This window comes from Ranitomeya variabilis, chromosome 5 (genome assembly GCF_051348905.1).
Source record: "Ranitomeya variabilis isolate aRanVar5 chromosome 5, aRanVar5.hap1, whole genome shotgun sequence".
Lineage (NCBI taxonomy): Eukaryota > Metazoa > Chordata > Amphibia > Anura > Dendrobatidae > Ranitomeya > Ranitomeya variabilis.
This window is the reverse complement of record NC_135236.1, coordinates 29,005,021-29,019,132: the sequence shown is the minus strand read 5'-3', so window position 1 is coordinate 29,019,132 and position 14,112 is coordinate 29,005,021. Positions and strand designations below refer to the sequence as shown.

Genomic DNA, 14,112 nt, shown 5'->3' with positions numbered 1-14,112 from the left:
GCCCCCTAGATAGCCTCCATATAGTATAATGCACTCTCCATAGGCCTCCATATAGCATAATGAACTCCTCATAGACCTTCATATAGTATACTGCACTCCTCAAAGGTATACTTTGTATAATATAATGTTTTCCCCATAGGCAGACTCTTGTGAATATAATAAAAAATAAGAAAAAAAACTTGGTACTCAAGAAAAATTTTGGTGTAAAGAAGATCCTTTAATGTGCATCCACAAAGATATAAGTTTGAACGTTTTCGGTTCAGATCCGGGCCTTCATCAGAAAAACATTACTGGTATAGTAGGTAAAGCATGTATAGGGTCTGTGTTGGTTCCATCTGGATTATTCAACAGGCCTGGATGCAACTGGAGATCCTGTGGATGTAAGCGCACGTGGAGTACGGCAGAAGCCGCTCAGAGAGCCGTGTTGCTTCTTTTTCATCTTGTGAATATAATGCTTTCCCCGTAGGCTGCTGTTATATAGTAAAATGCATTCCCCACAGGCAGACTCTACATAGTGTAATGCACTCCCCACAGTTAGACTCTATATAGTGTAATGCACTCCACACAGGCAGACTCTATATAGTATAATGCACTCCCCACATGCAGACTCTATATAGTGTAATGCACTCCCCACAGGCAGACTCTATAAAGAGTAATGCACTCCTCACATGCAGACGATATATAATGTAATGCACTACCCACATGCAGACTCTATATAATATAATGCATTCCACATAGACTCTATATAGTATAATGCATTCCTCATATGCAGACTCTATATAGTATAATGCATTTCCCATAGGCAGACTCTATATAGAATAATGCCCCCCACAAGCAGACTCTATATAGTATAATGAGCAACCCATATTCTGATTCTATATTGTATAATACACTCTCCATATGCAGACTCTATATAGTATAATGAACAACCTATATTCTGACTCTATATTGTATAATACACTCTCCATATGCAGACTCTATTTAGCATAATGCACCCCCATAGGTAGACTATATAATATAATGCATTCCCCATAGGCAGACTGTATATAGTATAATGCACCCCTCATAAGTATACGCTATAGTATAATGCACTCCTCTTAGGCAGACTCTATACTATATTGCACCCCATAAAATAAATAAATAAATGCAACACTCACTTCTTCTCCTCGTTACCCCGCTGCTCTCAGCGCTGCACATCTCCGGACAGCGGGGGCCAGGTAATGATGTCATCATGCCCACTGTCAGTGTCTGCTTCAGTGACATGCGATGTTGAGAGGGGGAATGATGGTCAATGTAGTCAACTGTATCGGCATGTAGCCTATACAGTTGAACTTGCAATGATGGGTGGGGGCCCACTGCTCTACTGCAGAGTGTAACTGTGCACGCCGATAAAGTTACAGTTTATAGCTCTGAGTGGGCGACCGGACCCTCTGCTCTCCAGTGGCTAATGGTGTATCGGTGTACTTGTCTTGTCACAGATTCTCAATTTACTATTTAGGCCTGGACTGTGACTGTGTCATTCACATACATGGATATACTCTGCTTTAAATCATCCATTGTAGCTCTGGCACGAGGTTTATGGTTGTTTTCCTGATGGAAGATTAACCTCCTCCCCAGTCTCAAGTCTTTTGTAATCTCTAACAGGTTTTCCTTCAGGATTACCCTGCATTTCGCTCCATCTATCTTCCCATCAACTCTGACCAGCTTCCCTGCCCCTGCTGAAGAAAAGCATCTCCACAGCATGATGCTGCCACCAACATGTGTGACTGTGAGGATGGTGTTTTCAGGGTGATATGCAGTGCTGGTTTTCCACCTCACCTAGCGTTTTGCATTTAGACCAAAGTTCTGCTTTGGTTTCATCTGTCCAGAGCACCTTCTTCCACATGGCAAGTAGGGGACACAACTAGCATGTGGAAGAAAGTTCTCTGGTCAGATGAGAGCATAGTAGAACTTTTTGGGCTAAATGCAAAGTGCTATGTGTGGTGGAAAACTAATACTAAGCTAGAGCTATTTTACAAAGAACAAAATGGGCAAAACTTTCAGCCTCTAGATGTGCACAGCTGGTAGAGACAGATCCCAAATGACTGAAGCAGTAATTGCAGTGAAACGTGGGCTTAATATAAATGCATGTCACAATTTTCAGATTTATATTTTTAAAATAATTAGAAACACGTATGGGGATTGCTTAACAAATAGGCAATCCCCAGAAGTGCTGTAGCTAACAGCTGCAAATCATGCAGCAGCAGGGACTCGAACATAATATACGAGCACGCCCAGATGCTCGGATGACACCCGAGCATGCTCGAATAAGACGTTATCCGAGCACGTTCACTCATCAGTCACTAGTCCAGATCTGTCCCTAGTAAGGCATATGATTTGAGGTAGTCTTCATAACCAAGCCTTTATTCCCCTGGTTTTGCAGCCATTTTTCAATTTGTAGTTTTTGTTATTTCATTCCTGCTATAACTTTTCTTATTTATCTATTGTCATAGCAGTTTGAGGGCTTGTTAATATTATTTTTTTTTATTTTTTACTGGGGGATAGATGTTTTTTTTAATGACACAAGTTAATTCACCAAATCATATACTGAAAAATGAAGGAAAAATTCTTGTACTGTGGAATGGGAGCCTTGTGACCCGCCTCCTCCCTGCCGGAATCGCCAGCGCCTCCTCTGGTTTGCAGACGTAACGCACATATGACGTAGCGTCAACATGACTTATCAAAGGAGAAGTCAGGCATTCTGGTTGGTACCAGGCGGTTTCCAAGGCTCCCGATGGTCCTGGCTCCTGCAGATTGATTTGCGCCTCTCCTGATGGAAGTCATACAGGACAAGATATTGGTGCAAATTTTGCCATAACAGATAAGAAAATCACCGGTCCAAGGTCAGGTCCTGGCCTGTCGTCTTCCACTTGACCAATGATTAAGCCACTGGAACTGGTAATGAGCATTATAAAAGGGCTCTGTCCCTTGTACAAAGCTGCTTGATGACTGTTTATTACAGTTCCCTTTAAATCAGTAACGAGACCACCCCTACCATGCGCCACTTATAACACCAATGTTTCTTTCGTGGCACCAGCGTCTTGCTGCATACGACTTCGCAAAAATAACTTTTATATTTTTTAATAACATTTTTTTTAGTATTTTGGCAAAATGAAGCCACTTTTTAAGAAAATGCTTCTTCTTTCTTTAATTATTTTTTTAGTCTTTATTTGACTTGATAATGTGCTCTGTAATGCTTTGTGTACTCAGTATGATACAGCATTATTTCCCTCCTATGGCAGATGGTCTCATTTTGGGCAAAAATGGGATGACTTCCGAAGAAGCCCCCTCATTATGTCTAACTGCCTAGATGCCGTGGTAGATACTGAGCGCAGCATCTAGGGGGTTGACTGATGTGAGATCTTCCCTGGGACTGATACAGTCTAGTAACAGTATAGACGTTCACCAACTAATGGACCTTTACGTGACATTTCATAGAAGCATTTTCAGTTACTCTGAAGTCATTTTATTGATTATTTTCAGACATCTCAGGTTTTCCGACTTAGCTACAGCACAAGAACTGGACATCGTTGAGAGCAGTATTATCTTTACAAGGAACTTTATCATTTCCCTGAACTTTAGTTTTGAGGCCGCAGATTCCATTTGTGCAGGTCTCGCTCCATCCTCCATAATCGCCCCAGTAGAGCCCTCTGCCTTCCAGTTGACCCTTGTCGGTGCATTGAAACTTGAGGTTGTTGACGGCCGTGTCATCTCCATCTTCCTGATTTGGCTCTACCCTCATAGAGAATTTTGCAAGGATCCCATAGTTACACCATTTAGTTTCCTTCCAATCTCCCCATCTGTAAAAGAAAAAACACAAAACCATGAATTTTGGAGACAATTTTGGTACCTTAATCTGCCAACCACTAACAAGACCCTCATTACACTTAGCACAAAAAGCCAAGATTTCTCCCGATGTAGGAAAATTAATAGTAAAGCATTTTTTTTAGCAAGGGGACAAATAAAATTAAGCTCTATTTTTTGCAGGGGGCTCCTTTTTAGCAAGGTTGAATCAACTGGTTTTTTTTTTATTATTCAGGGGTGGATGCATTTTGAGCAGGGGTGAATCTATATTCAGCATGGGAAGATCAATTAGGAGGGGTTGACTTTCAGAAGGGCAAAATCAGTTTCTTTTATTAGTGGTGGATGAATTTTCAGCAGGGGTGGTTCCATTTTTAGCAGTGGTGGATCAATTTGCAGTTAGGGATAATTTTAAGGTGGAGTGGAACAATAATTATTAGAAGGTGACGGTGTAAATCAATTTTTTTTTATCAGGGGAGGATATGTTTGGAAAGAGGGATTAATTATCAGTAAGTATAGATCTATATTCAGTAAGGGTTCATCCATTGTCATGGGAGGGTTCATTTTTATTAGGGCTGTTGAATTTATTTTTTTAGGAGTGGATGACATTTCTGCAGGGGTTGATCAATTTACAATTGGGGCTAAGCTTAAATAGAAATTGATCATTTTTTACCAAAAGTATATCTATTTTTAACACAAATATATCCATCTTTAACAGATGCTATTTCAGCAGGGGTGAGCCTATGTTCAGACGGGAAGGATCCATTTTCAGCAGGGGTGAGCCTATTGTCAGAAGGGGCAGATCCATTTTCAGCAGGGGTGAGCCTATATTCAGAAGTGGCGGATCCATTTTCAGCAGGGGTGAACCTATGTTCAGCAGGGGCGGATACATTTTTTCAGCAGGGGTGAGCCTATATTCAGAAGGAGAGTATCCATTTTAAGCAATGGTGAGCCTATTTTTCACAGGGGCGGATTCATTTTCAGCAAAAGTTCATCTACAAGTGGGCTACATCATAGTGAGGGCCAGCTTCTACTGTCAAACATTCCGATCATTCAGAACAGGATGAACATGAAGATCAATAGAGGATATGGTGATAGAGCGCTATTTAGACTCACGGTGCCACTTCTGAGGTAATTGTCTTCTCATCATGAGGAGGTTTACATTTAACACAATGTAATCTGATTCCGTTCACAGCTGTGTCATCTCCTCTTACATGCTGACTGTCCACCTAAAATGAATGATTAGAAATATTAGTTTTTAGTACTTGGGATAACTAGCAGGATTATAATTTATCCAATTTTATAAGCACCAGCAGAGCTAACTGGTAGCCTCTTATCTCTAGCTTTTACTTAATTTTTCTTAAAGTAACTATCTAAGATAGCGATATTAATGACTTATACTTAGGGCTGCCACCAGGTATATCAGGAACCAATACTGGCAAAATTTTCAGGCCCTCTTGAGACTCTGCCCAGGCTCCACCCCAGCTCCGCCTCCACCCCTCGAACCTTCCACAGTCGTATCGGCCACTCTTGGAAAAACTCCAGTTCTGCACCACATCCTTACCAATCACACATTATCAGTTCCCATCAAACACCAGATCACATGTATAGCCAGCAGCTTTTGTTTAGGCCAAAAGATTTTTTTAAGCCGCCACCACAACAAGGTAGACTCTACTATAACCTATTAAACATTATTTAAAATATCCTGTACTCTTTTTAGGTATATTTTTATTTATTTTTCTTTAAGGGAATGTATCACTTACTTTTTTTAAATGAACAGTAATACCATATACAAGGGAAAAATACCGTCATACCATGACCAGACCATACATTACCACCACATAGTGACCAAATAATACCACATACAAGGGAAAAATATAACATAAGAAGTTGAAAGAATTGGAGCACTCACATAGATCCTTATTCCTGTGCAATTTTATTCCATGGTGAAAAGTGACATCAAATCATATCAAAGTGCGTAATGCAGGTAGCTGTGGAGCTATGCAGATAAGAGAACCTGATGGACTACGGACGTTTCACGCTTGCTTATCACTTCTACGGGTCCAACTGGACCTGCAGAAGCACCAAGGAAGCACGAAACAGAATTGCAAAATGGCCGTAGTCTGTCAGGCTCTCTTATCTGCATAGCTCCCCTGCTTCCTGCACTTTGATATGATTTGATGTCACGTTTCACCATGGAAAAAAAAGGAACATCGAGAAGGATCTGGGTAAGTGCTCCAATTAATATCAATTTCTTATGTTTTACCTAGATGCATCACCCTACACAGATCCTAAGGAGGCGTATTGAGGTGTTGTGAAGGAAACTGGTTCCTCCCACATCACCAATCCGTGACGTCACTACACAGGTCCAGCTCTCCGGCGCCCCCTTTGTCTTTCAGGTCAATAAGGGAACTGCACCTAGAGCAAATGGCCACCGGGGAGACTGCCCTGTTACCCACGCTGGGTATTCTAAGATTTGCAATCAGAATAAAAGGATCAGCCCAAAATTAATTTATGGTTTAATTGCCTTAAAGGGCGCACTAGATAATTACAAGAAATATACAGTAAAAATATACCAATAGTTACAGTCAGAGTAAAATATAACAATAATAGTGCAAGGCTTAGTGGTATAAAGCTGGAGGTCAATTTACCAGGTTGAAGGTCACTTGTGGAAGCTAGGGAGCTCTGCGTTTCACAGGTACAAGACTTATAGTTGCCGGACAGCCCCCAAAAAGCATGTGCTTGCTCCCCTCTGGCTGGCATATGCCCTGTTCCTTATTTCATCATCATCATCATCATCTTCTTCTGTTGTGTCTGACTGTCCATATGTCCTCAGCTCTTAATCCTTCTGTGTCCCTCCCACCTGTACCTGGGTGGGCTAACAATCTCCAGCCTTCAGCTTCCCTGCAGAATCTATTCCCAATACCTAATAAATGGAATAACTTCTCTCAGGATGATCGGATCAGTACATGGGCGGTACCAGCGCATGAGGTTTGTTCTGCCAGTCGTACAGGGATCAAACCTGGACCCATTCGATTGCTGTGGGAGGCTGATCTCTATATCTCAGGTTCCAGAACTCTCACTGACCCGGGAGTTGCACTGTCAGATGCGCAATTTCTTCAGGGCTATGAGGATATTTTTTATGATCATGTACCTCGGACAAAATGGAGTCAGGTTAATCTCTGATAGGAGGCCAGCATTATGCCCCATATCCAAGATGGCGGCTGCTCCCTCATCACAGGTGTGAACCAGAGAACATTGCTTGATTCCAACAACTGGTGCCTAATTCTTTTTTTTTTCAAGAGACAAATATCGCCACACCATATATCACCACCACAGTGACCGAATTATACCACATACAAAAAATAAATACCGCCACACCATGACAGACCACATATCACCACCACATAGTGACAGAATAATACCACATATAAGAGAAAAAGCTGCTACACCATGGCAGGACCACATATTACCCCCACATAGTGACCGAATACTACAATACTGATGAATAATGAAAAAAAACCAATACGAATATTACCATCACTTCAAGTATACACAGGAGCTCTGTACGTAGTATACAGTATATAGTGTCCGCATACAGGTAAAAATGTGATCACCGGTGACATTATACACAGGTGTTCTATATATAGTGTACAGGTAATACTGTGATCACCGGTGACATTATACACAGGAGCTCTATATATAGTATCATTGTACAGGTAATACAGGGACCACCGGTCACATTATACACAGAAGCTCTGTACATAGTATACAGTGTATAGTGTCAGTGTACAGGTAATACAGTGATCACTAGTGACATACACAAGAGCTCTGTATATAGTGTCAGTGTACTGGTAATACAGTGATCACTGGTGACATACACAGGAGCTTTGTATATAGTGTATAGTGTACAGGTAATACAATCATCACCAGTGACATTATGCAGAGGAGCTCTGTAAATAGTGTATAGTGTACAGGTAATACAGGGATCACTAGTGACATTATACACAGGAGCTCTGTGTATAGTGTATAGCATACAGGCAATACAGGGATTACTGGTGACATTATGCACAGGAGCTCTGTATATAGTGTTAATGTAAGTATACACAGGAGCTCTGTACGTAGTATACAGTATATAGTGTCCGCATACAGGTAATAATGTGATCACCGGTGACATTATACACAGGTGTTCTATATATAGCATATAGTGTACAGGTAATACTGTGATCACTGGTGACATTATACATAGGAGCTCTATATATAGTGTCATTGTACAGGTAATACAGGGACCACAGGTCACATTATACAAAGAAGCTCTGTACATAGTATACAGTGTATATTGTCAGTGTACAGGTAATACAGTGATCACTAGTGACATACACAAGAGCTCTGTATATAGTGTCAGTGTACTGGTAATACAGTGATCACTGGTGACATACACAGGAGCTTTGTATATAGTGTATAGTGTACAGGTAATACAATCATCACCAGTGACATTATGCAGAGGAGCTCTGTAAATAGTGTATAGTGTACAGGTAATACAGGGATCACTAGTGACATTATACACAGGAGCTCTGTGTATAGTGTATAGCATACAGGCAATACAGGGATTACTGGTGACATTATGCACAGGAGCTCTGTATATAGTGTTAATGTAAGTATACACAGGAGCTCTGTACGTAGTATACAGTATATAGTGTCCGCATACAGGTAATAATGTGATCACCGGTGACATTATACACAGGTGTTCTATATATAGCATATAGTGTACAGGTAATACTGTGATCACTGGTGACATTATACATAGGAGCTCTATATATAGTGTCATTGTACAGGTAATACAGGGACCACAGGTCACATTATACAAAGAAGCTCTGTACATAGTATACAGTGTATATTGTCAGTGTACAGGTAATACAGTGATCACTAGTGACATACACAAGAGCTCTGTATATAGTGTCAGTGTACTGGTAATACAGTGATCACTGGTGACATACACAGGAGCTTTGTATATAGTGTATAGTGTACAGGTAATACAATCATCACCAGTGACATTATGCAGAGGAGCTCTGTAAATAGTGTATAGTGTACAGGTAATACAGGGATCACTAGTGACATTATACACAGGAGCTCTGTGTATAGTGTATAGCGTACAGGTAATACAGTGATCACTAGTGACATTATGCACAGGAGCTCTGTATATAGTGTTGATGTAAAGGTAATACAGTGATCACCGGTGACATTATACACAGGAGCTTTGTATATAGTGTATAGTGTACAGGTAATACAATCATCACCAGTGACATTATACAGAGGAGCTCTGTAAATAGTGTATAGTGTACAGGTAATACAGGGATCACTAGTGACATTATACACAGGAGCTCTGTGTATAGTGTATAGCATACAGGCAATACAGGGTTCACTAGTGACATTATGCACAGGAGCTCTGTATATAGTGTTAATGTAAAGGTAATACAGTAATCACGAGTGACATTATACACAGGAGCTTTGTACATAGTGGCAGTGTATAGATAATACAGTGACCACTGTTGACATTATACACAGGAGCTCTGTATATAGTATATAGTGTACAGGTAATACAGTGATCACCAGTGAAGTTATACACAAGAGCTCTGTATATAGTGTATAGTGTACAGGTAATACAGTGATCACCAGTGATATTATACACAGAAGCTCTGTATACAGTATATAGTGTTGAGGTAATACAGTGAGCACCAGTGACATTATACACAATAGCTCTGTATATAGTGTCAGTGTACAGATAATACAGTGATCACCATTGACATTATACACAAAAGCTCTGTATATAGTGTACAGGTAATACAGTGATCAGCAGTGACATTATACACAGGAGCTCTGTATATAGTGTCAGTGTACAGTTAATACAGGGATACCCAGTGTCATACACAGGATCTCTGTAAATAGTGTATAGTGTACAGGTAATACAGGGATCACTAGTGACATTATACACAGGAGCTCTGTGTATAGTGTATAGCATACAGGCAATACAGGGTTCACTAGTGACATTATGCACAGGAGCTCTGTATATAGTGTTAATGTAAAGGTAATACAGTAATCACGAGTGACATTATACACAGGAGCTTTGTACATAGTGGCAGTGTATAGATAATACAGTGACCACTGTTGACATTATACACAGGAGCTCTGTATATAGTATATAGTGTACAGGTAATACAGTGATCACCAGTGAAGTTATACACAAGAGCTCTGTATATAGTGTATAGTGTACAGGTAATACAGTGATCACCAGTGATATTATACACAGAAGCTCTGTATACAGTATATAGTGTTGAGGTAATACAGTGAGCACCAGTGACATTATACACAATAGCTCTGTATATAGTGTCAGTGTACAGATAATACAGTGATCACCATTGACATTATACACAAAAGCTCTGTATATAGTGTACAGGTAATACAGTGATCAGCAGTGACATTATACACAGGAGCTCTGTATATAGTGTCAGTGTACAGTTAATACAGGGATACCCAGTGTCATACACAGGATCTCTGTAAATAGTGTATAGTGTACAGGTAATACAGTGATGACCAGTGACATTATACACAAGAGCTCTGTATATAGTGCATAGGTAATAGAGTGACCACTGGTGACATTATACACAATAGCTCTGTATATAGTGTCAGTGTATAGATAATACAGTGATCACCAGTGATATACACAGGAGCTCTTTATATATTGTCAGTGTACAGGTAATACAGGGATCACCACTGACATACACGAGCTCTGTATATATTGTATAGTGTACAGGTAATACAGTGATCACTAGTGACATTATGCACAAGAGCTCTGTATATAGTGTACAGGTAATACAGTGATCACCAGTGACATTATACACAGGAACACTTTATATAGTGTCAGTGTACAGGTAATACAGGGATCACCACTGACATACACAAGAGCTCTGTATATATTGTATAGTGTACAGGTAATACAGTGATCACTGGTGACATTATGCACAAGAGCTCTGTATATAGTGTACAGGTAATACAGGGATCACCACTGACATTATACACAGGAACTCTGTATATAGTATATAGTGTACAGGTAATACAGTTATCACCAGTGACATTATACACAAGAGCTCTGTATATAGTGTACATGTAATACAGTGATCACTCATGACATTATACATAGGAGCTTTGTATACAGTGTCAGTGTACAGGTAATACAGGGATCACCGGTGACATTATACACAGGAGTTCTGTATATATTGTACAGGTAATAAAGGGATGACTGGTGACATTACACACAGGTGATCTGTATATAGTATACAGTGTATAGTGTCAGTGTACAAGTAATACAGGGATCACCAGTGACTTTACACACAGGAGCTCTGTATATAGTGTCAGTGTACCCAGGGCCTGCATTACTGCCCTTACTGTTGTATGGGGCCCAGTGAACAGAAGTAAAGAGCAGTTCTGGGTCCCCCTCTTGTGTTTCTGCTCACTGGACCCCAGGGTATCATGTGTCAGCCTGCTGTCACCAGCGATGTACGGTATATCTCGGCACTGGGAGGTTTGGAGCTCTTATGGCTCCCAGAACGTCCATTCAGCTTTAAGGGAGTCCCTCCGTCTCCTCTGTGATGTGCTGGTGATGGCGCGAATGCGATGACAGCATCGCGTATGCTCCATCAAGTAAGAGCGCCAGGATGCCAGTCCAGAAGTAGAGCTGCAGGGGATCGTATGAGAGGTAAGTATATAAAACTTTTTTTAATAGAATTATTTAAAAGGTCTTTGGGGACAGCAACTGACAAATTTGGAGTGGGGGGAGAGGAAATGATGAATTTGGAGTGTGGGAGGAGAGCAAATGACAAATTGGGGTTTGGGGGAGAGCAAATGATGAGTTAGTATTGAGGAGAAACAAATGATAAATTGAGAGTGAGGGGTGAGGAGAGCAAATGACGAATTGGGAGTGGGGGTGGAGAAAGCAAATGATGACTGGGGAGTGGGGAGATAACTGTTGCCATGCTGGAAGCCTCCCCGTACAACAATATAGATTTTTAGATTTTAACTGAACATGCGTCTAAGGACGCACGTTCAGTTACTGAACTGCCAAAATCCTACCGCTGTGAGCGGAAGAGATGGAGCCCTGGGCAGTAATACCCAGATGGTAGCCCTGTCTATATTAACAATATTTATGACCTAGACTTTGTATAAGTCATCTCATCAGTACTAGATTGGTGGAGGTCCAACAAGCAGTACCCCCATGATCGACTGTTACCAGTTTCCACTGTCACTATAAATAAATAGGTTCGGGGCCAGAACACCACAGCTCCGGACACTCTATAGTGGGCATTCCAGGGTACTGAAGCGCAAATGACATTCACTTCAAAAGAGGCAGAGCTGAAAGAGCCATAAATGGCCACTATACATTGTGCTGTGGTGTCCTGGCTCTGTAAGCCGTGTACCTCCAACAGCTATAAGCCCTGAAAACAGTGGATTGGTGGGGTTTGGGGAGTCAGACAGCCACCGATTTAATATTGATGAGATGGCCTATCCTGAGGATCAGTCATCAATATTATAGATAAGGACAACCCCTTTAAGTGACTACAAGCATCTGAGTTGTCAGGCCACTGAGATTAAGGCACCAAGACACATTAACCACATTTCTCTCCTCCATATATTATTCTATCAATTAAGTTTTGAAAAACTAATATGGTTTTTAGAAAATAAATGTTTCTACCCTTTTAATTAATCCATACTCTGCAATATAAATATTTAATGAGACATCAATCATACATGTAAATTAGTAAATAATATTGTTATGAGCTGAGAGGGGAAGTAACCTACTTCTTCACTCTCACATACATAACATAAGGTTAAGGAGATTAAAACCAAGACATCAGAAGAACATCAGTGTATTGAGTTTATGGCATTTGGTCAGAAAGGTTGCTGTCTTAAGGCGGTGGATGGATAGATTCTTATAATTGACTCCCCCATGGAGAAGTCTAATTAGGTAAGGCAGAAGATTACATAGGGTAAGGGCAGCTGCAGCAAAAAGTTGTCATACATAGAGAAGATGAAAGGATGTCCATAGAAGATCAGAGGTGGAACACATGGAAGCTTGAGGAGCCTTTGTGAATAGGGTCATGTTAGAAGGGACAGGCTCGTTAAGTTGAAGACAAATTACAAGGATCTGGTAGTAGATAAGATGTGTTTCTAGAGATTCATTTTTTCCAGAGAGAAAAAGTGGAGATGTTCTAAATGTGAGACATAAAGGAAGAAGAGATAGAATGTCACGTCACCACTAAACACCTCACTCTCCCATAAATAACGCAAGGTATGCTGACTGAAACCCATCTCTCAGAAGAACAATAGCTTATTGAGATCATGAGATTTGGTCAAAAAGGTTAAGATCTTAGGGGTGTAGATAGATGTAGTCTTATAACTGCCTCCCCCATAGAGAAATCTAATTAGGTAACGCAGAAGATGACAGAGAATAGGGCAGCTATAGAGAGGAGATGTCATGAATAAGGAAGAAGAAAGGACATCCATAAAAGATCAGAGGTGGAGCGTTTGGAAGCTTGAGAAGCATTTGTAGATAAGTAGAACAGACAGTCTCGTTAGTTGAAGGCAAACCAAGTGGACCTGGTAGTAGACAAGATGTGTTTTCAAGAGTTTTAGTTTTCACCTAAGAGAAGAATTTGGGATGTTCTAGATGTGAGGCACAAATGAAGAAGAGGAGACATGGTGTCATATACAACACCTCAAAACACCTAAGTAAACTGTGACTATTAAATAAAATGGGAGATTGCGAAATTGTATGCAAGTTTATTATCATCCCATAAATTTGTCACGAGTCTTAAGTTCAATGGGTTCCCTCATCTCTATTTATAATCTAAAACTTACCTTCAAACTGAAGCCTTTCGCCACCGACCCGTTGGGACATTTGGCCCATTCTCCCCATCTTCCCCACTGTGCCCCATTACTGACCGAGATGACATTAGATAAGACCTGACTGGTCTGCACGATCAGCAGAAGGACCAGGACCTTGGACAGCATCTTGCCTCGAGGACGATAGATGGAAGGTGACTGGTATTTATACACCCCCTATATTTATAGCGAAGGGAGAACCAAGAATTGTATTTAGTGAAGAGCCATCTCCTTGGTGATGGATAATAATTAGCTCGGGCTGAGCTGCGTGATTTACGATATTAAACAACATTATCAATGGGTCAGTCCGGCCCTGGGTCACAGTGACCAAAGGTT

General features: G+C 40.7%; 1 protein-coding gene across 1 annotated transcript in view; it reads right to left on the bottom strand.

Moving 5' to 3' along the window:
- Positions 1-200: 200 nt before the first annotated feature.
- Positions 201-14,112, bottom strand: part of LOC143773255 (vitelline membrane outer layer protein 1 homolog) — a 31,499-nt gene continuing 17,587 nt past the window's right edge. Inside the window, exons 2-4 of the mRNA XM_077260747.1 lie at positions 13,753-13,953; positions 4,957-5,069; positions 201-3,839 (exon numbers count right to left, since the gene is read on the bottom strand). Coding sequence (XP_077116862.1) covers positions 3,542-3,839; positions 4,957-5,069; positions 13,753-13,905 — 564 coding nt within the window. The 5' untranslated portion in view covers positions 13,906-13,953 and the 3' untranslated portion in view covers positions 201-3,541. The remainder of the gene's footprint in view (positions 3,840-4,956; positions 5,070-13,752; positions 13,954-14,112) is intronic.